We start from the raw sequence: 25,134 nt of genomic DNA on the forward strand, positions 1-25,134 counted from the left end.
ATCGAAGGAGTCACCTATAATGCTAAAGCTAAGGTCGGGACATGGAACGGCAAGATCACTTTCTCGATCGTTCCCATGGACGACTACAAGATCGTGCTCGGGATGGCCTTCTTCCGAAGGTCCAATGCCATTCCAGCAGCTTTTCTCAATACCATGTACATCATCAAGGGCAAAGAAGTTGACACGGCACCCATAGAGACGCATACAAAGTACCAGGGCAAATCCTTATCCGCCATGCAGATCGTGAGAACAAAGCATAGGTCACCCAAGTATCACGACGAGGGCGTCATAAATTTAGGTGGGGGAGAATGTCATGATCCGCCTAAATACACAAATTTTTTCGCGAGTTCTGGAAAGTTCTGAAACACTAAAGATGTGTCTAGGGCTGCCCGGAAGTTTCCGGAACAGCCTACAAGTTGCTGGAACATCTTGGCACCATCGGAAGACTTTAGATCAGCCAAGAACACTCTAGAATGACCATGAAAACACTTAGAAGTCATGGATATTTTGAAGAGTTAAATGCCCAGATAGTCCCTGTGGTTTGGCCTTTTTCATCTTTAGTCCCTAACTTTCTAAAATTACCTCTATAGTCCCCAACTTTTCAATTTTCGTTCCCGGATAGTCCCTGGCGTGGATGGGAGTTAGTTTTTGGTGTTAAGTGAGTGTGAAATTACCTAAATACCCTTTATATTAAAAACTAATAAATAAAACATTTAAAGATAAATTTAAACTTAAGTAGGCCCCACCTAAATCACCACCCACCTCTTCTTCATCCCAACACCACCTGCAACCATCCACCTTCACCATCATCTTCAACCAAGATCAATTGGCCCCATCGGAACTAAATATTTGCAATCTCTCCAGAGAATCCATCACCTGCAACTTCATGGCCCTTGTGCAGGGTCTAGATCTCCTTCGTTGTTGTGGTGTCGTTTGTTGCTCTTTTGGCTCTTACAGTGTTCTATTTCAATTATTGTTATGCAAGGCGTGGTGATGAATCGGCTAAGGTAATTGATCTGAACTGACAGCTAATGATTATTGTTATTCATATACAAGATTGATATACGGTGGTGAAGCTATGTCTTTGGGTGATGCTTGAGGTCAATTGTGATTATCTGAAAACACTTTGTATTAGAGTACCTTACCTTACCTTGTTACATTGAGTGAGTTTGACTTTATTGATTTTGGAGCAATGGAGTTGTTTTTCCTTATTTGTTTATTTAAGCCTATATGATAAGAACAAGAAATATAACATAAAATTGGTCAGGTTATATGTGCAACCGTGGTGAGGATTTCAAGAAGACGACAGCACTTTGGAAGTTCGAAACCGAACCAGAGGCAGAGCGATTTGGACTTTGTGTATGTGTTTAGAGAGTTGGGGTGGTGATTCTCACTGGAGTATCGCCGGAAAAACGATCCCGGTGACCATAATTAGGATGAAGAAGACATGATGGTGGATGGGCATGATTTGTTACACTGTTTGTGGGTTACAGTTAGAACGGTGATGGTGGCAGTGGATGAGGTTGAAGATGATGGTGGAGGTGGGTGGTTGCAGGGGTGTTGGGCTGAAGAAGAGGTGAGTGGTAAATTAGGTGGGGCCCACATGTATTTTTTAATCTTTGATGTTATGTTTTATTTGTTAATTTTTAATAGCAGGGTCATTATAGTCATTTCACACAACCTTAACTGAGAAAACTAACCCTCATTCGCACCAGGGACTATCCGGGAACGAAAACTGAAAAGTTGGTGACTATAGAGGTAATTTTAGAAAGTTAGGGACTAAAGGTGAAAAAATGCCAAACCATAGGGACTATTTGGGCATTTAACTCTATTTTGAAGGAACTCTCTAGAATTCAGCTCATAAATATCCTAGATACTTGTATGGAATTCTCTAGTTAAGAATTCTCTAGAACTAGTATGAACTAGTATAAATAGGTGATGAAGGTCTCATTTTGAGATCACCCAACACTTTAGCAAGTTTGTATACTTGTACTCATAGCTCACTCTTGTAAACCTTATTGTAATCAATACTAAGTTGTTTCTTTGTAAGCAACACTTGCAATCATCACTTGATTCCCACAAAACCTTATCATCGTTGGGCACAAAAGCTTAACTTAGATCAAGTCTAAGTCCCTACACGTGAGTCAGAAGTTACTCCGTGACATAAGGATGTTACATCTACCCTCCTCAGACCCTACCTTAGCTTTGCTATTGGTGAGATTTAATGAGTATGATGATGATGATGATTTTAAATTGAAAGGTCGGCAACCTTTCTGATTTGACAAAAGTCACCCCAACTTTTCTAAATTGACAAAATTCACCCCTCAAATTTATAACTTGATAAAAATCAACTTTTAACTGGAGAAAAATGACCCTCCTACTTTCTAACTTGACAAAAAAGACCCATATACTTTCTAACTTCTCTTTAACTCTCAAACTTTTGGCATATAACCCATTGTATCCTCAAACCTTGCTGTAAGGTCAAAGTTTATAACTAGATAAAATCAAACTTTTAACTGGACAAAAATGATCCTCCTACTTTCTAACTTGATAAAAAAGGCCCCTGTACTTTCTAACTTCTCTTTAACTCTCAAACTTTTGACATATAACCCATTCTATCCTCAAACCTTGCTGTAATGTCAAAGGTAACCCTCTAACGTTGTAAATGTCACTTTGATCCCCTTAAGTTTCTAAAGTTTCGAGCTTACCGTAAAACTAATTTCTTACGTTTTACTTTTTATGGACGTGTCGGTATAAGTTCGAGTTTGTCTACGCGATAACGTACTTTTTGTATGAAAATGAGTCGGGTCAATTACAAAATGTTTTTATGTACATTTTGCGTAAATTTTGTTTGAAAAAAAAATCAGGTAAAATGTAATACGGTTTGATTCAACCGTATAAATTTGAGTTATCATGCGTTTTGATGTAAATTTAGTTCGGAAATGAGTCTGGTCGATTGTAGTTTATACGTTATCATTTCGCATATGAAGCCGCCATAACGCGACGGGTAAAAAACTAGTATATAATATATATAACACACGCGCTCATAGATACATTACCTTGCTGATCGAAACAGACACTCATATCCGGCTTCCCAAGCCGGATGTTGTATGTAGTGACCATCTTCTAGCGGAAACTGATATCGAAACACTCGGCAGCCTCATGCAGGATCTTCCAGAAGGCTACAATAATTATAGGTTCAGGCTCGCAAACATAATTGCTCTATTTAGCAGAATAAACATTGACAAAATAATGAAAAAAATTACCTGGATCTCCACCAGAGGTTGGTACCGACCTCCAGAATCCGCGTCTCTGTTCATTAAGCTCGGTGGAAGTTAAGAATCCCTTATGTTTCCAAGGCTTTGGTGCAACAACGGTGTTACCACCTGCACACGTAAATTCGATTTCGATCATGAACTACAACTTAATGCTTTCTGTTTAATACTTACCATATTCATCATCATTTGTTGACCTCCCTGTGAGTTTCTTGAAAGCCTTCTTCACTGATTTCATCATCTTCGTTGATGAATAGAAAGAGTCTAAAGTTCAGCGTATTTACTATATACTTTCCAACATGATATAACAAAGTTCAATTAATTATAACATTCAAGGATTTTCAACTCTATAACATAGTTCATTTCATTCTAGCTTTCAAGGATTTTCAACACAAGAAAAACCAGCAAATTCTACAAGTATTGTAAACAAATAAACGAAATAGGTCATCAGAATAGCAGTTGTTCAATATAAAACCCTAGTTTAACTGACATGTTACTGCAAAATATCGAATGGAAGATACCTTTAGCGATGAACGATGAAGTTGATGAGAGAGAGAGGGGTTCACCGGGGTGTAGTGAGGAACATGCAAGAAAGAATATAATATTTTGAATTTACACAATCATGTCATTGGTGTGGTGTGGGATCAAAATGTAAATGACCAAATTGCCACTAATGAAATGATCGTAAATGAGCCTCTTGAGGGTGAGGTGTGAGGAGGGCATAATAGGAAATTTTTGGCAATTTATCTAAAACGTGTTAAGATATTTTGTTGATTAATTTGGGCAATTTGTTTTTCTAGACCAAGCAGAGTCCATTATGGTCATAACATGTCTTGACCTAAGCTATTTTTGACCCGCTCAATTTAGGAGGCTTAGCCTTTTCTAATCATGATCGTAAGTTGAATAATGATCATAATTTAATTATTATTGATAACTAGTTAGCATATTTCTAATAACGTTTGGCTTAAGTCTATGGTTGGCAATTTAACATTACGACATTACGTTAAAACACGTTTGGCTTAATTTAGGGCGCCATAAAACAGTTACGCGTGCTATCAAGATATATATGAGTTGTTTGGATATATATTTTTCTTAAAAAATGATTAAAATTTACAAAGTAGTTGTTAACGAGAACAGTTCACACTTTGAATAACGTACTCCTAATGATAAAATAACTTGGCATTAATAGTTATATATATATAGGGTAAGGATAGTGTAAAAAGGGCCTAAAGTGTGAGAAGTGTATTATAACACTATATATAACACTATATAACACCATATAAACACCATATAACACTATGTAACACCATATAACACAATATAACACTGTGTAACACTATATATCACTATATAACAATATATAACACTATACATCTATCTTAGACATGCTATCAGACAAACTATAGTGTTATATTTGTTATATAATGTTACATAGTGTTACATAGTGTTATATGGTATTATATGGTGTTATATATTGTTATATGGTGTTTATATGGTGTTATATAGTATTATATATAGTGTTATAATACACTTCTCACACTTTGGGCACTTTTTACATGATCCTCTACCTATATATATATATATATATATATATATATATATACTAATTCATAATAGTGATCTTTTTTTTTGTCTTTTTGTGATTTTGTCCTTTTTTTCATGTAAACTTTAACAATCTATACTTTCTATAAAAGAAGAAATCCAATAACATAAGAAAAGCTGAGGTGTTAGCAGGAGAGGCTGTCCAACAATGCTTTTCTTATGTCATTATTACATCATAAAGCCTAATATAAAATATCATTTAAAATTTTGTCTAAACATCTGCTCTCAAACTTCAACATATGTTAAAACCACTGCCCATTCAAAATTTAAAATCCTGCCCATTCAAAATTTAAAATCCTGGCTCCAAATTCAAAATTCAAACTACATATGAATCTGGCTCCCTATAAATAACATGTATTAGTTTGTTGCTCTACATTCAAATTTCAATATCATTGTTCCAGTATCATTGTCTGCGAGCGTATCTCTCTCTCTCAAATGCATAACTCTCATGATTAAGCATGTTAATTTCCGATTATCCTTCCAATATCATTGTTCCAGTATCATTGTTCCAATATTGTTGTTCCAACATCGTTGTTTCATTGAAGCTGTGTTTCACACATCTTTCAGACTAATCAGAGTTGTTTAAGATTCAAACAATCAGTTACAGGTTATTTTAGGTTTGTGGATTCTTTTAAACTGTTGATATATCTCTCTTACTCAAATGCATAGCTCTCATGATTAAGCCGGTTAATCTTCGATTATAGTTCTTTGTTCCAATATTATTGTTCCAACATCGTTATTTCATTGAAGCTCTGTTTCACAAACCAACTTTAAATCTATTTATACTTTCTCTTTTTATAGAAAGTATAGATAGATAGATTGTTACAGGATGCCAAATTTGTATATTCAGTCTGTTCATCTGCGATTATAGCTTTTTGTACTTCACGTTGATAATATTTTTGACAATATTAGGTTTGTGCATTCTTTTAAACTGTTGATATATGTTGATAATATTTATTTTAAGCTGTTGATAAATTTCAGCTTTGTTTTTCCAAGTTGAGCTGTGGGGAGTTCTTCTGCACTGTTTTTGAAGTCTGAAGTGCAGAAAGTGGAGTACTTCATGAAGCGTCGATGTTGTTCCAGGTTTTCTTGTATTTATTATCACTGATGATGTCCATTTTATATATTAGTTCTTCAATCAACCTAATCATCTATAACAACCCTCTTGAATTTTTCCGACACCCTAAAATATTTTAAAATATCCCAAAATGTCCTAAAATACACCCCGTATGTGAAAACCGAGCCCAAATACCTTTATTTTTATAAAAATTAATTAAAAACAAAAATTTTATGGGCGCTCGCGGGGCGCGTAGCCTTTGGCTACTGGTTACGCGGGCCGTGACAGCTACAAGATCAGGCGACTCCCGGTGCTGCCACGTGTCATCATCGTGCGGAGCTAGTGCGATGACTGGGCCAGGCTAGGGCCTACCCAGTCTACTACGCGGGCCGCGTAGCCCGTGGTCTCACCTTACGCGGGCCGCGAGGAAACCCGATTTTAGCTCCTATATAATGGGAGCTCGGGCCTTCAGTTTCCGCCGCTCAATTTCTCACTTTCTCTCTCGAATTACTATATAGTAGGCACTATACTCGGGTATAATATCCCCCTAAATAACGAAGTTCTGCTCCGTTGTAAGTATCATAACCCTGGATACGTATTAGATACGGTGCCCGATTGATCTAGGGTTCTGTAACGGCTGTCGTGGTTCTGCCCGACGTAGTCGTTGGAATGCCGTCTCGGGGAGGGTATTACTAATGTTAAAATGGGTTATTATACTAACATGTGTGCATTTGTGTAAATTATAGATAATCACCAGGAAACCCTTACAGAAAACATAAGACAGCAATGTGAGTAATCTCCTTTTTGTAAACTGCTTTTACAAAACCATAAATATTATACAATGTGATTAAGCAGTGATTGAGTCTTTGTAGTCTTCAATTACTGCCGGTATGTTGGAGTTTTGTATACAAAATGTGGAACACGATACCATTGGACGAAGAGTTAGCCAATGTGTAATATGACCCACAAGTCAGGATTGACAGTACTGAATGAGTAATTGTGTAGACATAAACATTGTAATCGCTCTCAATACTGTAAATGATAAAACTCTTCTTGATTAAACTGGGATTCACTCACCAGTATTTCCCATTGAAAAATATTTTTAAACGCGTTTCAGGTAACACAATGTGAAAGCCAATTAGAAGCCAGCTGGACAGCACTAAAGGCTTGGAAAAAGTGGTTATAAAAGTTACCTAAATAAAAGAAGATTAAGTGACAGGTACTGTACGTAATTGACTGGGAGCTCAGGGCGTTAATAAGGAATCTTGCAAGTTCTAAACGTCTAAAGTCTGTTGAACAGTGTTTATTTTTCTGTTTTAAAGATCCGCCTATGGACCCATATACAACCGTTGTGTAATACTTTATTATACTTTCGAATCGGTTTGTATTATTATTACTTTAGACTTCCGTTGTGCATTGAACTGTGATAATTTGACTTTGATGATATCAACTACATCACGATACTCCCACCGGGCCCACCGGTAATACGTGGAAATATCGGGTTGTGACAGTTATTCCCTATAAATCAGTTTGTAATAAAAACTTGGGTTTTATCCCAATATAATTATTTATATAAAATGTGGTGTTTTACTCTGATAAAATATTTCCTAACTACGGTCCTGATGTAATTTCCGCTGCCAAATTGATAAACACCGATACGCCTACACTAAGTTCGGCGGCCGCCCGTTCCCGGGACAGAGAGGGGGCGGGGGTTGCGACAGAAGGTGGTATCAGAGCTAAGCCACTGATTCAGCCATAGAAGTGTTCTGTTGACACCAAAATTTATCTAAATGTTGGGAAATAAATTATGAAAAAATACGTGCATAATTGTTTTTTATTGTTATGTGTTATTTAACTATTTGTTAGTTTACAGTATGAGCGACCAAGGACCATCCGACGCGTATCGTCAATTGTCCGATTCGCTTAGAAGCGAAGGTGCCTCTTCACAGCCTGCCCTCTCAGGGTACTCTGCTGATAATGAAGAAGGAATATTCGTGTTTAAGGCTCAGTTTGAAGAGCCATTCCCTTAGAAAAGAGAGGATGGTTCAGTAGGGGAGCATATGAGCGTAGGAAGCGAATGAAAAAGTTGCAAGAACAACGAGTGCTAGCAGCTGCTAAAAGAGAAACTGATGCCCATACCCAAGACATGCTCAATAGGGGTATAGCCAACATCCATATCTTAGCAACCACAGCAGCCGATCCTAACCTGGAACAACTGATAGCACCCCAACCATTACAGCCCATGGAAAATAGAAAACAACCCTGAAAATCAAGTAGAAATGCATGATTTCAACCTGGAAGAGATACCTAGGGTACCAGCACCTAATCCTTAGACCTAGATTATGACCCATGGTGGGATGACAATAGGGACTATGTGCAACGTTACCCGATATAAGAAGACATGCCCATGCCGAATCTAGGGAGCTTACCTAGGTTTGGACCCTCTAGATCCATACTATGATAACGATGTAATTCATTAGGGAAATTTTAGAGAATCCTTACCCATACCAGGCACCCACACCCCCATACCCTGAACCCATGCCCAAATTCCAAACCCAGTGCTAGAACCTGCACCCCCAATGAGTGCAGAAAATGTGCAAGAGCTCCGAACTTTCGGAGAAGAAATTTTAGAGAGTAGCGAGAGGAATGAGACAGGTAGGAGAGCGTCTCGTCTGGAAGTACGACGAGCGCAATATGGATTTCTGGATGAATCCATATCCGTGAAGGTGATGGTGGAGATGGTAATAATAATAAATAATAATAATAATAATAACAATAATAATAATAATATATAATATATAATATATAATATATAATAATATATAATATGTGTGTATGAAAAAAACTACTACGGGATGCCTACTACTAGTAGTGTAATTTTTATTTCAGTTGTATTGTAATTTTAATTTTCAGTTCTGGCTTGTACTAGATGCATATTATATAAAATAGAGTAAGTCGCATGATCGACGCTTTTGACCAAAATGCGTGTCATATGATTGGCTATATTAAATATTATTTTGTGATATTAATACGTGATAAATGTTTAAAATTCAGAATGGACAACGAGGTGAACAGGAAAACCAGAATGATAACAACCCGAATAACGATAATTTGAATAATGAGAATCCGAACAACAATAACAATGGAAACCAAGTGGATAATAGTGCCATCCAACACATAATAGCACAAGGAATTATAGATGCAATGCCATTTATTATTCAAACTGTTAAGGAAGCGGATAATAAAAGTAAACATAGCAGTAGCTACCAACTGAACCTGAACATAGTGTGAACAATGGACCTTTACTTCAAGCGCCCATTCCCAAAAGAAGAAGAACCATGCCTTATGGTTGTTCTTACAAAGAATTCTGGTCCTGCAAACCAATAGAATTCTCGGGCAATGAAGGACCCATTGCAACTCTACGCTGGATAGAAAAGACTGAGGCTGTCTTAAAAATAAGCAAGTGTGCGGAAGAGGATAAGATAATGTTTGCTTCCAATTTGTTTAAGAACTCAGCCTTAGAATGGTGGAACGCTATCCTTCAGTCTAGGGGAAGTGATAGAATTTACAATATGGAATGGGAGGAATTTAAAAATATGGTAGAAAGGAAATTCTGCCCTCCCAATAAAAAGGAACAGATAGCAAATAAGTTCCTAAACCTTAGAATGACTGGAGTGGATAGTAAGGGTTATACTACTACATTCTTTGAATATGCTAGAATAGTGCCAACCCTTGCATCACCAGAACCAGTATTAATCTCCCGTTACATCTGGGGATTAATCGGGGAGATTAGGCATGTAGTCAAGGCAGCTAGACCTCAAACCATAGAAGAAGCTGTAGAACTATCCAACACCTTGACAGATGAGTTAGTGCGTACACGGGAAGAGGATCAAAGGAAGAACCTAGCGCAAAGGCTTACCCAGGAATTTCATTCTGGAAATTCCAACCGTGGGAAAAATGTAGGTTCTACCTCTGCACCTTATTGCAAATATTGCAAAAGGAAGCATTCTGGAAGATGCTCCATATACTGCAATTTCTGCAAAATATCTGGACACAAAGAGGAAGACTGCAGGGGGAAAGCCAACAACAGGATATGCTACAACTGCGGAGAACAAGGCCACATCAAGCCAAACTATCCGAAACTAACTCCAGCTACAAACAGCAAGAACACTAAAAAGCTAGAGCATTTGTTTTGACGGCAGATGAAGCTAAGATGATTCCGGACGTGATAGCCAGTACGTTTTTAGTTAATGATGTTTTTGCCAAAGTATTATTTGACTCTGGTGCGAACCAAAGTTTTATAATACTTCGTTTTGCAAACTTCTTAATCAATCATTAACTAAACTCCCACAAGAGTGTCGAGTAGAGACAGCAAATGGAGAAACCGTTCGGATTTCTGAAATCTTGTAGGGAGCAAGAATGGAAATTTTAAACCAAAAGTTTATTGCAATCCTTTACCCAATGAATCTGGCAAGATTGGATGTTGTATTAGGGATGGATTGGTTAATAGCACATAAAGCCAGTATTTTATGTGATCAAAAGTCAATTCAAGTAGATTCACCAAGGGGTGAAAAGATCACAATTAAAGGAGATAAACCATCTAGATCCACAATATTCAACTCTGTCATGAAAACCGCAAGCTATATAAGAAAAAGGATCATTAGTGTATTTGATTTCTATAATCACTAACACTAAAGGAAGAGAATTGAAAGATATTCCAGTAGTATCCCAGTTTTCAGATGTGTTTCCAGAAGAATTGCCAGGATTACCGCCAGACAGAGAAGTCGAATTCAGAATCCATCTGCTACCAGGGACAGCACCAATTGCCAAGGCACCTTACCGTTTGGCACCAGCTGAAATGCAGGAACTGAAGAAACAATTAGACGAATTGTTGGAGAAAGGATTCATACAACTAAGTTCATCGCCGTGGGGAGCGCCAATTTTACTTGTTAAAAAGAAAGACGGGTCAATGCGAATGTGCATCGATTACCGTGAACTGAACAAGGTCATGATTAAGAATCGGTATCCATTAACAAGGATCGATGATCTGTTCGATCAATTGCAAGGAGCTTGATTTTTCTCAAAAATCGATTTAAGGTCAGGATATCATCAATTAAAGGTAGAGGAAGAGGACATTCCTAAGACCGCAGTTAGGACAAGGTATGGCCATTATGAATTTACTGTCACGCCATTTGGTTTAACCAATGCCCCAGCTGCATTTATGGACATGATGAACCGAATATGTAAGTGTTGGTGCATACGTTTGTTGACTTCGTCTTCGTTCGAGTCTTAGATTAATACTGAAAGATCAAGGCACGTTGTACGAGAAAACTGTCGAAATTAGGCTAGAAGTTAATTCCACATGAAATTACCAACAGGTAATTTCGCACGAAATTACCAGGTAATTTCGCTTGGAATGTTAATTTCGCATGAAGTGTAATTTCGCATGAGTCATGTTCAAGCGAAATTACCTGTCTATATATGTGTCTTGTCTTGTCATTTGGTACGAAATTACCAAGGTGTATTCCGGTAGCAAAGCTCTGCCGAAGTGTCTCCGTGCTGTAAATCTTTGTCAGATCAATAAACAAGACAGTTAATAGTGAATACTAGTTAAACGAAGACCGAATCAATGAATTCCGCCTCTGATTCTGTCTAAAAACTCTTCTGAAACGACTCGTTAAGATCGTTTCATGAACCTACATGTGGTATCAGAGCTCAGGAGGAAGAGTTCTTACTGTTTAGCTCGTTTTTCGCTGGAAAATTCTGATTTCTACACCTTCTTTTTCAAAATTAATCAAGTTTTCACGGTTAAAATGGACTGATTTTCACATATTATGTGTGAAACATTGAATTAACAAATCCTTAAAAGAATCAGACCTAAAATCGGCCTAGAACTTGATTAATTTGACAAAATTCAGTTCGACATGATGACATCAGCATAATTTCGCACGGAATTAGGACCTAATTTCGCACCAAATCGTCATTTCGCTTGAAAGTTCTCATACGAAATTACTAATTCCACACGAAATTAGCTAATTTTGCATCAAGTTGTATTTTCGTTTGAGTAATTTCACACGAAATTATAATTCCGTGTGAAAAGGTCACTTAATTTCATACGAAATTACCTATTTCGTTTGAAACCACGTATTTTCGTTTGGGAATTTCACACGAAATTACCTATTTCGTTTGAAAATCTTAATTTCGTTTGAACTAATTTCATGGGAAGTTGTCGTGTAGGTTATTTTGTTTGAACAGGGTAATTCCGCAAGAAAGTTGATTTCGTTTGAAAGTGACTCATATTGTGAAATTTGTTTAACATATGGAAAAAATGTTTGTTGAAAAAGAATATGATTATCTTGAAAGATTAAATAGTGGATGTGGTTGGTGTAGAGGAAGTATATATGAACAAGATGATAAGAAGGTTTGGATTATCTGACTTAAAGATTTTTTGTGTAAAAAGAATGAGACATTAGATGAGTTGGAAAGCAGATTTAATTATTTACTGGACAAATTGAAAACGTTTGATATTAGGTTGTCAGATGCTGAAAAAATATCAAAGTTTGCAGATGCGTTACCTGTGGAATAGAATGATATTTTGAAAAATATAAAAACAGATTCTGGGTTCTCAAAATTCCATTCATATGAGTTCATCAAGAAGCTTAAAACTCACAGTTATGAAATTATAAGAAGAAGAAAGATTTGATGGATGAAATTAAAAAGAATCTAGATGAAATGAGTTTGGATGTGATTATTGAAATAAATGATAGAATCAGAGTATGTTGTGCAGCAAAACATTTTTTTCAAATACGATATTAAGAGGGGTTGTTATATTGATGAAAATATGAATCCTCTTAATTTTGTAAATGTTTTTCTTGCAGGTACACTCAAGAAAAAGTCAATTCAAGAAGAATCAAGTTCTGAATCTGTGTGTTCTAATGTGATAAATTTGAAGCTTACAATGTCAAACTCTTGAAGGATGTGGAGAGTTTTACATTGGAAATCAAAAATTTGAAGGATAAGAAGAAAGATGATGACAAACAGATTCTTGAAATGCGTGTAAATTGTGAAAAATTGGAATTTGAAAATGTCAAACTCTTGAAGGAGGTTGAATGTCTGACATTGGAAAATAAAATTTTAAAAGAAAAGAAAAAGAATTTGAAAACAAAATAAAATCTTCAGAAAATGAAGATTTTTGGATAAAACTTGAGAATAAAAATTTAAAAGAAAATGAATCAAAATTTCAAGATCAAATAAAAGTTTTTGAAAATGAAAAACTTGTTTTTGAAAAGAATAAAGTTGAAAATGAAAAAGCAATAAATTCTCATCTTGAGAAAATCTCTCAGCTTGAAAATGAAGCTGAGAGTGTAAGAAATAAAATTGAAGAGCTTGAAAAGAAATTGAAAGGTTTTGTGACCTCGTCAGAATTTCTGAATCATCTTTGTCCAAAACCGATCAATGCAATTCCAATAAGTGACAATGTCACAAATTATGACAAAGTCATAATTGAGGATTGTGATGATAAAACTGATGATGAAAATGAGAAAAAGAAAATATTTTTGAAATTAAAAGAAAAATTTCAAGAAACTGTTTTACATTCTACTGAAAAGGTGAATGCTCAATGCAAAAACCTGTAAAGAAGAATGTGGAACAAAAACAAAATGTTAAAAAGCCAAAAAATCTTCAAAATTACAATAAAAACTCATCAGTTCAGTCATCCAATCATTATAAAAAATCCCAAAAGTTGAAAATCAAAACTCACAAAAAGTTGGTAATAAGTGGTGCAGGTTTGACCACGGTGCTCAAAAACCAAATCCAGCTTACAAGAGAAGAGATGACTACCACAAAGCCAAACAATGTTATGATTTAAGTGTGTGGTATGGAGGAGAAGAATGGTATGATAACAGAGTATGTTACACATGTGGTTTCCAAGGACATATTGCTGTTAACTGCCAAAGTCAGAGATTTGAGACGAGAAGATGCTTTGAATGCCATATCAAAGGTCACATTGCCAGAGATTGCCCAATGAGATCAAAGGGAAGATCGAGGACTGAATCTCATAAAAAGGCAAAGAAATCAGTCAAAGTCGAAGAAAAGCCCCAAAGAACATAAAGTTCTAGAACAGAAAGTAAAGCTTTCACAAGGGCAGAAAGACAGACTGAGGAAGAAAAGGAAGAAAGCGAGGGAGTATCTCGAAAAGATTTTGTCCTCAGATACAATCAGAAAATCAGATAACAGTTCTGATAAATTGTTTTGCTCTCCAAAGAATGTTCAGTCAAGCAAAATGAATTCATCAGATACAAATCTGAGGACAAACGGGATATTGAAGAAGAAAATGTGGTTAATCAAAAGAATAACAAAACAAAGAAAGTGAGATTTTCACTTCCTGGCGATGAATTTGTTTCTTCGGAAACAAAGGAGCTAGTTGTTAGCAATGAATCTGACTCATCAAAGTCAGACAAGCCACATTCGGGCAATGAATCTGGTTCGTCAAAGCAAGAAGAGCCATCTGTTGAAGTAAAAGGTGATAATTCCGTTAAGACAATGGATGATGCAAGTTTTCCATCATTGTCAAACAGAAAATTAAAACAAAAAGTTGAAATGAAACCGAGTGATGCCCACTCAAAAACACCCAAGGTTCGTCAGGCTTGGGTGGATCTATTCAAATGAAAAACCTGACTTGCCGGAACTCCCAGGTTGGTAATTGGGGAGTAGGAATCGACATCTTTCTTGAGAAATTCAAAGGTTGGTAACTGTGATATTTCGATCTTCAAGTGATCAATTAGGGACATTAAGTTGTACTTGATTTTCTACAAGTGATTGTGTTGTTAATCCCTAAAATAGTTAAAATTGTTCCAAGTGGTTGAAAGAACAATGTGATGAATTAACCCCTATCCTACAAGTGGTAACAACAAAACTAATATTTTCCGGAAAAACCATTTTGATTAAAACAAACTTAAGTGTTTTGAAATCATAATGGGAAAATAGTTTGTTGTAAGGGGGAGTTCTGATTGTTTATGTCGAGTGAATGGCGAATTGAAGCAATTCACAGCAGTTGTCAGTTTCTTGTACAGTTTGTTTTCAAATTTTCCCAGAAAATCAAAATTGAAATATATTTTGATTTTAGGGAGAGTAAAAATTTAAGAAAAAATTCAAAAATTTGAAAAATGTAAAAAAAAATTAAAAAAAATTAAAAAAAATTAAAAAAAATTAAAAAAGATTAAAAATTCAAAATGAGTTTTGTTGTGAAAAGGAAAAATGATAGTTAATCAGTTAGACAGTTGCAGTATGCTAAAGAAATGTAAACTCTTAAAGCATTAAGCAGTCTCGCTGATGATATGCCGATAGGTTCTTATACATTTAGTAAGTTTGATCGGGATATAAACCTAAATAATTACTTGCTTATTTCGTGGGTAACATCTCTCGGATATATAGGTAACCCCTGAAATCCTGTTTGAAAGACTCTATTTCTGACATACTAGGTCTTTGTATGTGATAATATCTGGGGTATTATACCAGGACTTCTGATTTTGCGGGAGCAATAGCCTAGTCCTTGTATAATACTTTGCAAATAGCTTTAATCTTAAAGCTCGCCCTTAGTGCAAAAATGATGAAACATTGAAAAATGCTAATCATGTGCTGTTGAAATAAAAGATCTCCTAAAGGGGACCCAACTAAAGTCGAGCCATCATCTCTCTGCACGAACGGAAGTTTTGACCTGAGCTCTCATCGTTTCGCATCTACCCCTTAACAGATATCATTAGTGTGCTCTCACTTGTAAGACTGAATATAGTTGTCTGGATACGGGAGTATATTCAGAGATGGTACACGCGTATAAGTTAAGATCTTAAAACACTAAAATGCGTATCCTGAACAAATTGAAATTTGTGTGAAAATTTAAGAGGATCAGTATATCGGCAATCTAAGCGAATTGTTTAATTCTGAATATGAAATCAAAAGCTTAACGGTACTTGTAACTTGTCAATAGTTGATATGATTCCCTAACACAAACTCATAAAAATATTGCTTGTATATATTTCTTTACAGCTTTCATTAAATTCAAAAATCCAAAAAGATTGTCTTTTAGCATTAAAATTTTGAAAAATTCAAAAAGATTTTCGACAACTGATGTTGAAGAGCTAATTTTCAAAATTTCGAAAGCTGAACATGATGAACAGGTTTGGGAGTGTGTGTTGAATAAAGAGAGTTGTTTTGAGAAAGAAGTTAGATTAGTTAATCAAGGTCATTAATTTGAACTTGATGTAACTATTATGATTGAGTGGTTTCTACCAGTAAGTTTTTCTTATTGATTTAAGTAAAAACTTATGTTTTGGGTAGAATTTATGCAGGAAATATTGAAAAAAGCAAGGTTTCAATTCCTGATGATTAATTCCAGGTTTTCGATTCTTAGCTACAGTTAAAGAGTTCCAGACTACGATCCCAGGTGAGTGAGAGGGGGAGTCTGAAGATGAAGAAGCTAGGTTTCTGATCCTGTTGCTACGAAGAGCCAGGAGATGTTTTCAGAATCTGTAGTGGTCTTAAACAGAGTTAAAGCCAGGGTTTGATCTCAAGGCGATAGCTAATTCCAGACAGCGATCCCAACTTAATGAAAAGGGGAGTCTGACGAGGTTAGAGCCAGAGATGGATCCTGGAACATGCTGAGAAAGAAAGAAGACCGATCAAGACCGAAGAGTTGACATGCTGAAGACTCGCCCTGAAGACTCGTCAACATCCGAGGGGGAGTCTGTTGGTGCATACGTCTGTCGACTTCGTCTTCGTTCCAGTCTTAGATTAATACTGAAAGATCAAGGCACGTTGTACGAGAAAACTGTCGAAATTAGGCTAGAAGTTAATTCCACATGAAATTACCAACAGGTAATTTCGCTTGGAATGTTAATTTCGCATGAAGTGTAATTTCGCATGAGTCATGTTCAAGTGAAATTACCTGTCTATATATGTGTCTTGTCTTGTCATTTGGTACGAAATTACCAAGGTGTATTCCGGTAGCAAAGCTCTGCCGAAGTGTCTCCGTGCTGTAAATCTTTGTCAGATCAATAAACAAGACAGTTAATAGTGAATACTAGCTAAACGAAGACCGAATCAATGAATTCCGCCTCTGATTCTATCTAAGAACTCTTCTGAACGACTCGTTAAGATCGTTTCATGATCCTACATGTGGTATCAGAGCTCAGGAGGAAGAGTTCTTACTGTTTAGCTCGTTTTCGCTGGAAAATTCTGATTTCTACACCTTCTTTTTCAAAATTAATCAAGTTTTCATGGTTAAAATGGACTGATTTTCACATATTATGTGTGAAACATTGAATTAACAAATCCTTAAAAGAATCAGACCTAAAATCGGCCCAGAACTTGATTAATTTGACAAAATTCAGTTCGACATGATGACATCAGCATAATTTCGCATGGAATTAGGACCTAATTTCGCACCAAATCGTTATTTCGCTTGAAAGTTCTCATACGAAATTACTAATTCCATACCAAATTAGCTAATTTTGCATCAAGTTGTATTTTCGTTTGAGTAATTTCACACGAAATTATAATTCCGTGTGAAAAGGTCACTTAATTTCATACGAAATTACCTATTTCGTTTGAAACCACGTATTTTCGTTTGAAAGTTCATACGAAATTAGTTAATTTCGTGCGAAACCATATTTCGTTTGGGAATTTCACACGAAATTACCTATTTCGTTTGAAAATCTTAATTTCGTTTGTACTAATTTCGTGGGAAGTTGTCGTGTAGGTTATTTTGTTTGAACAGGGTAATTCCGCAAGAAAGTTGATTTCGTTTGAAAGTGACTCATATTGTGAAATTTGTTTAACTTATGGAAAAAATGTTTGTTGAAAAAGAATATGATTATCTTGAAAGATTAAATAGTGGATGTGGTTGGTGTAGAGGAAGTATATATGAACAAGATGATAAGAAGGTTTGGATTATCCGACTTAAAGATTTTTTGTGTAAAAAGAATGAGACATTAGATGAGTTGGAAAGCAGATTTAATTATTTACTGGACAAATTGAAAACGTTTGATATTAGGTTGTCAGATGCTGAAAAAATATCAAAGTTTGCAGATGCGTTACCTGCGGAATGGAATGATATTTTGAAAAATATAAAAACAGATTCTGGGTTCTCAAAATTCCATTCATATGAGTTCATCAAGAAGCTTAAAACTCACAGTTATGAAAATTATAAGAAGAAGAAAGATTTGATGGATGAAATTAAAAAGAATCTATATGAAATGAGTTTGGATGTGATTATTGAAATAAATGATAGAATCAGAGTATGTTGTGTAGCAAAACATTTTTTCAAATACGATATTAAGAGGGGTTGTTATATTGATGAAAATATGAATCCTCTTAATTTTGTAAATGTTTTTCTTGCAGGTACACTCAAGAAAAAGTCAATTCAAGAAGAATCAAGTTCTGAATCTGTGTGTTCTAAATGTGATAAATCTGAAGCTTACAATGTCAAACTCTTGAAGGATGTGGAGAGTTTTACATTGGAAATCAAAAATTTGAAGGATAAGAAGAAAGATGATGACAAACAGATTCTTGAAATGCGTGTAAATTGCGAAAAATTGGAATTTGAAAATGTCAAACTCTTGAAGGAGGTTGAAAGTCTGACATTGGAAAATAAAATTTTAAAAGAAAAAGAAAAAGAATTTGAAAACAAAATAAAATCTTCAGAAAATGAAGATTTTTGGATAAAACTTGAGAATAAAAATTTAAAAGAAAATGAATAAAATTTCAAGATCAAATAAAAGTTTTTGAAAATGAAAAACTTGTTTTTGAAAAGAATAAAGTTGAAAATGAAAAAGCAATAAATTCTCATCTTGAGAATATCTCTCAGCTTGAAATGAAGCTGAGAGTGTAAGAAATAAAATTGAAGAGCTTGAAAAGAAAATGAAAGGTTTTGTGACCTCGTCAGAATTCCTGAATCATCTTTGTCCAAAACCGATCAATGCAATTCCAATAAGTGACAATGTCACAAATTATGACAAAGTCATAATTGAGGATTGTGATGATAAAACTGATGATGAAAATGAGAAAAAGAAAATATTTTTGAAATTAAAAGAAAAATTTCAAGAAACTGTTTTACATTCTACTGAAAAAGGTGAATGCTCAATGCAAAAACCTGTAAAGAAGAATGTGGAACAAAAACAAAATGTTAAAAAGCCAAAAAATCTTCAAAATTACAATAAAAACTCATCAGTTCAGTCATCCAATCATAATAAAAAAATCCCAAAAAGTTGAAAATCAAAACTCACAAAAAGTTGGTAATAAGTGGTGCAGGTTTGACCACGGTGCTCAAAAACCAAATCCAGCTTACAAGAGAAGTGATGACTACCACAAAGCCAAACAATGTTATGATTTAAGTGTGTGGTATGGAGGAGAAGAATGGTATGATAACAGAGTATGTTACACATGTGGTTTCCAAGGACATATTGCTGTTAACTGCCAAAGTCAGAGACTTGAGACGAGAAGATGCTTTGAATGCCATATCAAAGGTCACATTGCCAGAGATTGCCCAATGAGATCAAAGGGAAGATCGAGGACTGAATCTCATAAAAAGGCAAAGAAATCAGTCAAAGTCGAAGAAAAGCCCAAAGAACATAAAGTTCTAGAACAGAAAGTAAAGCTTTCACAAGGGCAGAAAGACAGACTGAGGAAGAAAAGGAATAAAGCGAGGGAGTATCTCGAAAAGATTTTGTCCTCAGATACAATCAGAAAATCAGATAACAGTTCTGATAAATTGTTTTGCTCTCCAAAGAATGTTCAGTCAAGCAAAATGAATTCATCAGATACAAATCTGAGGACAAACGGGATATTGAAGAAAGAAAATGTGGTTAATCAAAAGAATAACAAAACAAAGAAAGTGAGATTTTCACTTCCTGGCGATGAATTTGTTTCTTCGGAAACAAAGGAGCTAGTTGTTAGCAATGAATCTGACTCATCAAAGTCAGACAAGCCACATTCGGGCAATGAATCTGGTTCGTCAAAGCAAGAAGAGCCATCTGTTGAAGTAAAAGGTGATAATTCCGTTAAGACAATGGATGATGCAAGTTTTTCATCATTGTCAAACGGAAAATTAAAACAAAAAGTTGAAATGAAACCGAGTGATGCCCACTAAAAAACACCCAAGGTTCGTCAGGCTTGGGTGGATCTATTCAAATGAAAAACCTGACTTGCCGGAACTCCCAGGTTGGTAATTGGGGAGTAGGAATCGGCATCTTTCTTGAGAAATTCAAAGGTTGGTAACTGTGATATTTCGATCTTCAAGTGATCAATTAGGGACATTAAGTTGTACTTGATTTTCTACAAGTGATTGTGTTGATAATCCCTAAAATTGTTAAAATTGTTCCAAGTGGTTGAAAGAACAATGTGATGAATTAACCCCTATCCTACAAGTGGTAACAACAAAACTAATTATTTCCGGAAAAACCATTTTGATTAAAACAAACTTAAGTGTTTTGAAATCATAATAGGAAAATAGTTTGTTGTAAGGGGGAGTTCTGATTGTTTATGTCGAGTGAATGGCGAATTGAAGCAATTCACAGCAGTTGTCAGTTTCTTGTACAGTTTGTTTTCAAATTTTCCCAGAAAATCAAAATTAAAATATATTTTGATTTTAGGGGGAGTAAAAATTTAAAAGAAATTCAAAAATTTGAAAAATGTAAAAAAAAATTAAAAAAAATTAAAAAAGATTAAAAATTCAAAATGAGTTTTGTTGTGAAAAAGGGAAAATGATAGTTAATCAGTTAGACAGTTGCAGTATGCTAAAGAAATGTAAACTCTTAAAGCATTAAGCGGTCTCGCTGATGATATGCCGATAGGTTTTTATACATTTAGTAAGTTTGATCGGGATATAAACCTAAATAATTACTTGCTTATTTCGTGGGTAACATCTCTCGGATATATAGGTAACCCCTGAAATCCTGTTTGAAACACTCTATTTCTGACATACTAGGTCTTTGTATGTGATAATATCTGGGGTATTATACCAGGACTTCTGATTTTGCGGGAGCAATAGCCTAGTCCTTGTATAATACTTTGCAAATAGCTTTAATCTTAAAGCTCGCCCTTAGTGCAAAAATGATGAAACATTGAAAAATGCTAATCATGTGCTGTTGAAATAAAAGATCTCCTAAAGGGGACCCAACTAAAGTCGAGCCATCATCTCTCTGCACGAACGGAAGTTCTGACCTGAGCTCTCATCGTTTCGCATCTACCCCTTAACAGATATCATTAGTGTGCTCTCACTTGTAAGACTGAATATAGTTGTCTGGATACGGGAGTATATTCAGAGATGGTACACGCGTATAAGTTAAGTTCTTAAAACACTAAATGCGTATCCTGAACAAATTGAAATTTGTGTGAAAATTTAAGAGGATCAGTATATCGGCAATCTAAGCGAATTGTTTAATTCTGAATATGAAATCAAAAGCTTAACGGTACTTGTAACTTGCCAATAGTTGATATGATTCCCTAACACAAACTCATAAAAATATTGCTTGTATATATTTTTTACAGCTTTCATTAAATTCAAAAATCCAAAAAGATTGTCTTTTAGCATTAAAATTTTGAAAAAATTCAAAAAGATTTTCGACAACTGATGTTGAAGAGCTGATTTTCAAAATTCCGAAAGCTGAACATGATGAACAGGTTTGGGAGTGTGTGTTGAATAAAGAGAGTTGTTTTGAGAAAGAAGTTAGAATAGTTAATCAAGGTCATTAATTTGAACTTGATGTAAGTATTATGATTGAGTGGTTTCTACCAGTAAGTTTTTCTTATTCATTTAAGTAAAAACTTATGTTTTGGGTAGAATTTATGTAGGAAATATTGAAAAAGCAAGGTTTCAATTCCTGATGATTAATTCCAGGTTTTCGATTCTTAGCTACAGTTAAAGAGTTCCAGACTATGATCCCAGGTGAGTGAGAGGGGGAGTCTGAAGATGAAGAAGCTAGGTTTCTAATCCTGTTGCTACGATGAGCCAGGAGATGTTTTCAGAATCTGTAGTGGTCTTAAACAGAGTTAAAGCCAGGGTTTGATCTCAAGGCGATAGCTAATTCCAGACAGCGATCCCAACTTAATGAAAAGGGGAGTCTGACGAGGTTAGAGCCAGAGATGGATCCTGGAACATGCTGAGAAAGAAAGAAGACCGATCAAGACCGAAGAGTTGACATGCTGAAGAGTCGCACTGAAAACTCGTCAACATCCGAGGGGGAGTCTGTTGGTGCATACGTCTGTCGACTTCGTCTTCGTTCGAGTCTTAGATTAATACTGAAAGATCAAGGCACGTTGTACGAGAAAACTGTCGAAATTAGGCTAGAAGTTAATTCCACATGAAATTACCAACAGGTAATTTCGCTTGGAATGTTAATTTCGCATGAAGTGTAATTTCGCATGAGTCATGTTCAAGCGAAATTACCTGTCTATATATGTGTCTTGTCATGTCATTTGGTACGAAATTACCAAGGTGTATTCCGGTAGCAAAGCTCTGCCGAAGTGTCTCCGTGCTGTAAATCTTTGTCAGATCAATAAACAAGACAGTTAATAGTGAATACTAGCTAAACGAAGACCGAATCAATGAATTCCGCCTCTGATTCTGTCTTAGAACTCTTCTGAACGACTCGTTAAGATCGTTTCATGATCCTACATGTGGTATCAGAGCTCAGGAGGAAGAGTTCTTACTGTTTAGCTCGTTTTCGCTGGAAAAATTCTGATTTCTACACCTTCTTTTTCAAAATTAATCAAGTTTTCACAGTTAAAATGGACTGATTTTCACATATTATGTGTGAAACATTGAATTAACAAATCCTTAAAAGAATCAGACCTAAAATCGGCCTAGAACTTGATTAATTTGACAAAATTCAGTTCGACATGATGACATCAGCATAATTTCGCACGGAATTAGGACCTAATTTCGCACCAAATCGTTATTTCGCTTGAAAGTTCTCATACGAAATTACTAATTCCACACGAAATTAGCTAATTTTGCATCAAGTTGTATTTTCGTTTGAGTAATTTCACACGAAATTATAATTCCGTGTGAAAAGGTCACTTAATTTCATACGAAATTACCTATTTCGTTTGAAACCACGTATTTTCGTTTGAAAGTTCATACGAAATTAGTTAATTTCGTGCGAAACCATATTTCGTTTGGGAATTTCACACGAAATTACCTATTTCGTTTGAAAATCTTAAATTCGTTTGAACTAATTTCGTGGAAAGTTGTCGTGTAGGTTATTTTGTTTGAACAGGGTTAATTCCGCAAGAAAGTTGATTTCGTTTGAAAGTGACTCATATTGTGAAATTTGTTTAACATATGGAAAAAATGTTTGTTGAAAAGAATATGATTATCTTGAAAGATTAAATAGTGGATGTGTGTCACACCCCGACCACGTAAAACATCAAATCGTGGCGGAAACGTCGGGGAGTGTTGTAACAGAATTATTGTTCCACAACCAAGGTAATTTACATAATATTTTATTCATCACCCAAGGGTGGAATACATTGTTTCAAACGAGAACCCACAAGTTACATTGTCTTAAAATAAAAAGAATCAAAGTACATAACAAGTTTTAACTAGTCTAGATCCATTTTATCGTCACTAAGGCCCAAGTCCATCCTAGTGTATCACGATCATCCTATGCATTTGCTCCTGAAACACATGTGAAAATAGGTACGTCAGCATAAAAATGCCTGTGAGATACATAGGTTTTGTGAAAATAGGATCCATGACTTAGGTTTTAAAAAAAGTTTAATGAAATGTAGTCATGAACCTTGTTGATTGTATTGTTTGTAAATCATTTGAAAAACGATGGTAGATATGTATTTTTGAAAGAATAATGTATGGTTAAATGAATAACCAAGTAAAATAAGTTGTATAAAACAAGTTGTTTGTAAAACAATGTATTGTGAAAAATATGTTATATAGCTAAACTGAAATGATTTAAACAACGCTGCGATGCGTAATATCATACAAACACTTATATATAGGAAGTACCAGCGGCGTATCCACCATGTTTATATCATATTACACACGTCTCGTTACTTAAATCACTTACCCAAACAAACCACCAATGTAAATATGTTTATGTTTAACCAAATGTCAAAATGTTTATGCGAAAAACCATGTCTAACGTCAAGTGTAAATCATGTAATGTGTGTAATAATGTCAAAATGTCTATGTCAATGTCAATCATGTCATGTGTAAACAAAATGTCATGTATGGTAGTGAAATATGTATCAACTAAACCATAGGTGAAAAAATGCACAAAACAAAGTATTGAAGTAAAACTCAGTTTAAATCAACGTTATGTTTTGTGGAGATGCATGCTATACTGAATACAAACATTTATGCGGTATTGTGGAAAATGCATACATTCAAGCCTTGTGACTGTGGTGATAAACCTTTAAACAAATTAAAGGTCTATCGGTTTTTATGTTTAAATCGAATTCGGTCATTCCTTTCATCCAAACATACCCAGGACGTCACGAACGGGAGTTGTCAATTCCTATGGTACCACTACCTACTAACGAGCGGCGTGATCAAAGTTAATGAATGTATATTGTCCCACTTAAACAAACCAAATGTCATACCCAAAATATAAACATGTGAAAACAATGCACTAAGTATGTAATCAAATGTACACACATAGCGTGAAATATCATGTAAAACAAATGTACTAAGTATGATGAACATACATAGCATGAAAACGTCATGTAAAACAAGTGTACTAAGTATGATGAACATACATAGCATGAAAATGTCATGTAAAACAAGTGTACTAAGTATGATGAACATACATAGCATGAAAATGTCATGTAAAACAAGTGTACTAAGTATGATGAACATACATAGCATGAAATGTCATGTTAAACAATGTACTAATGAACATAGCAAGTATATAATGTGAAAACATGAAAGCATGAAAGTAACAAGTAGGCACATGTGTTTCACCCCAAAATGTTTGGAAAACAGTAAAAGAGGGGTACTATGTACTCACTTGAGATTGCTTAGAAGTCGTAGGATAACCACCAAGCAATGCTAGAAGATCACGGAATCAAGCGGCACCTATATAGGTATCTACATTAATAAACGGACCTATCGGAGGATCGGGTAGTACGAGGTTTCGTAAACCAAATAAGTGTGGGAACTTATGTAATATGGTCTAACAAAGCCTA

The 25,134-nt window shown here is 35.2% G+C and overlaps 1 protein-coding gene across 1 annotated transcript in view; it reads left to right on the forward strand.

Moving 5' to 3' along the window:
• Positions 1-1,450: 1,450 nt before the first annotated feature.
• The window catches only part of LOC110942772, a 76,407-nt gene continuing 52,723 nt past the window's right edge, over positions 1,451-25,134 (forward strand). The window contains exons 1-5 of the mRNA XM_035984344.1: positions 1,451-1,583; positions 14,207-14,455; positions 17,797-18,227; positions 18,331-18,390; positions 19,718-20,009. Coding sequence (XP_035840237.1) covers positions 1,451-1,583; positions 14,207-14,455; positions 17,797-18,227; positions 18,331-18,390; positions 19,718-20,009 — 1,165 coding nt within the window. The remainder of the gene's footprint in view (positions 1,584-14,206; positions 14,456-17,796; positions 18,228-18,330; positions 18,391-19,717; positions 20,010-25,134) is intronic.

The sequence above is a fragment of the Helianthus annuus genome, chromosome 15 (assembly GCF_002127325.2).
Source record: "Helianthus annuus cultivar XRQ/B chromosome 15, HanXRQr2.0-SUNRISE, whole genome shotgun sequence".
Classification (NCBI taxonomy): Eukaryota; Viridiplantae; Streptophyta; class Magnoliopsida; order Asterales; family Asteraceae; genus Helianthus; species Helianthus annuus.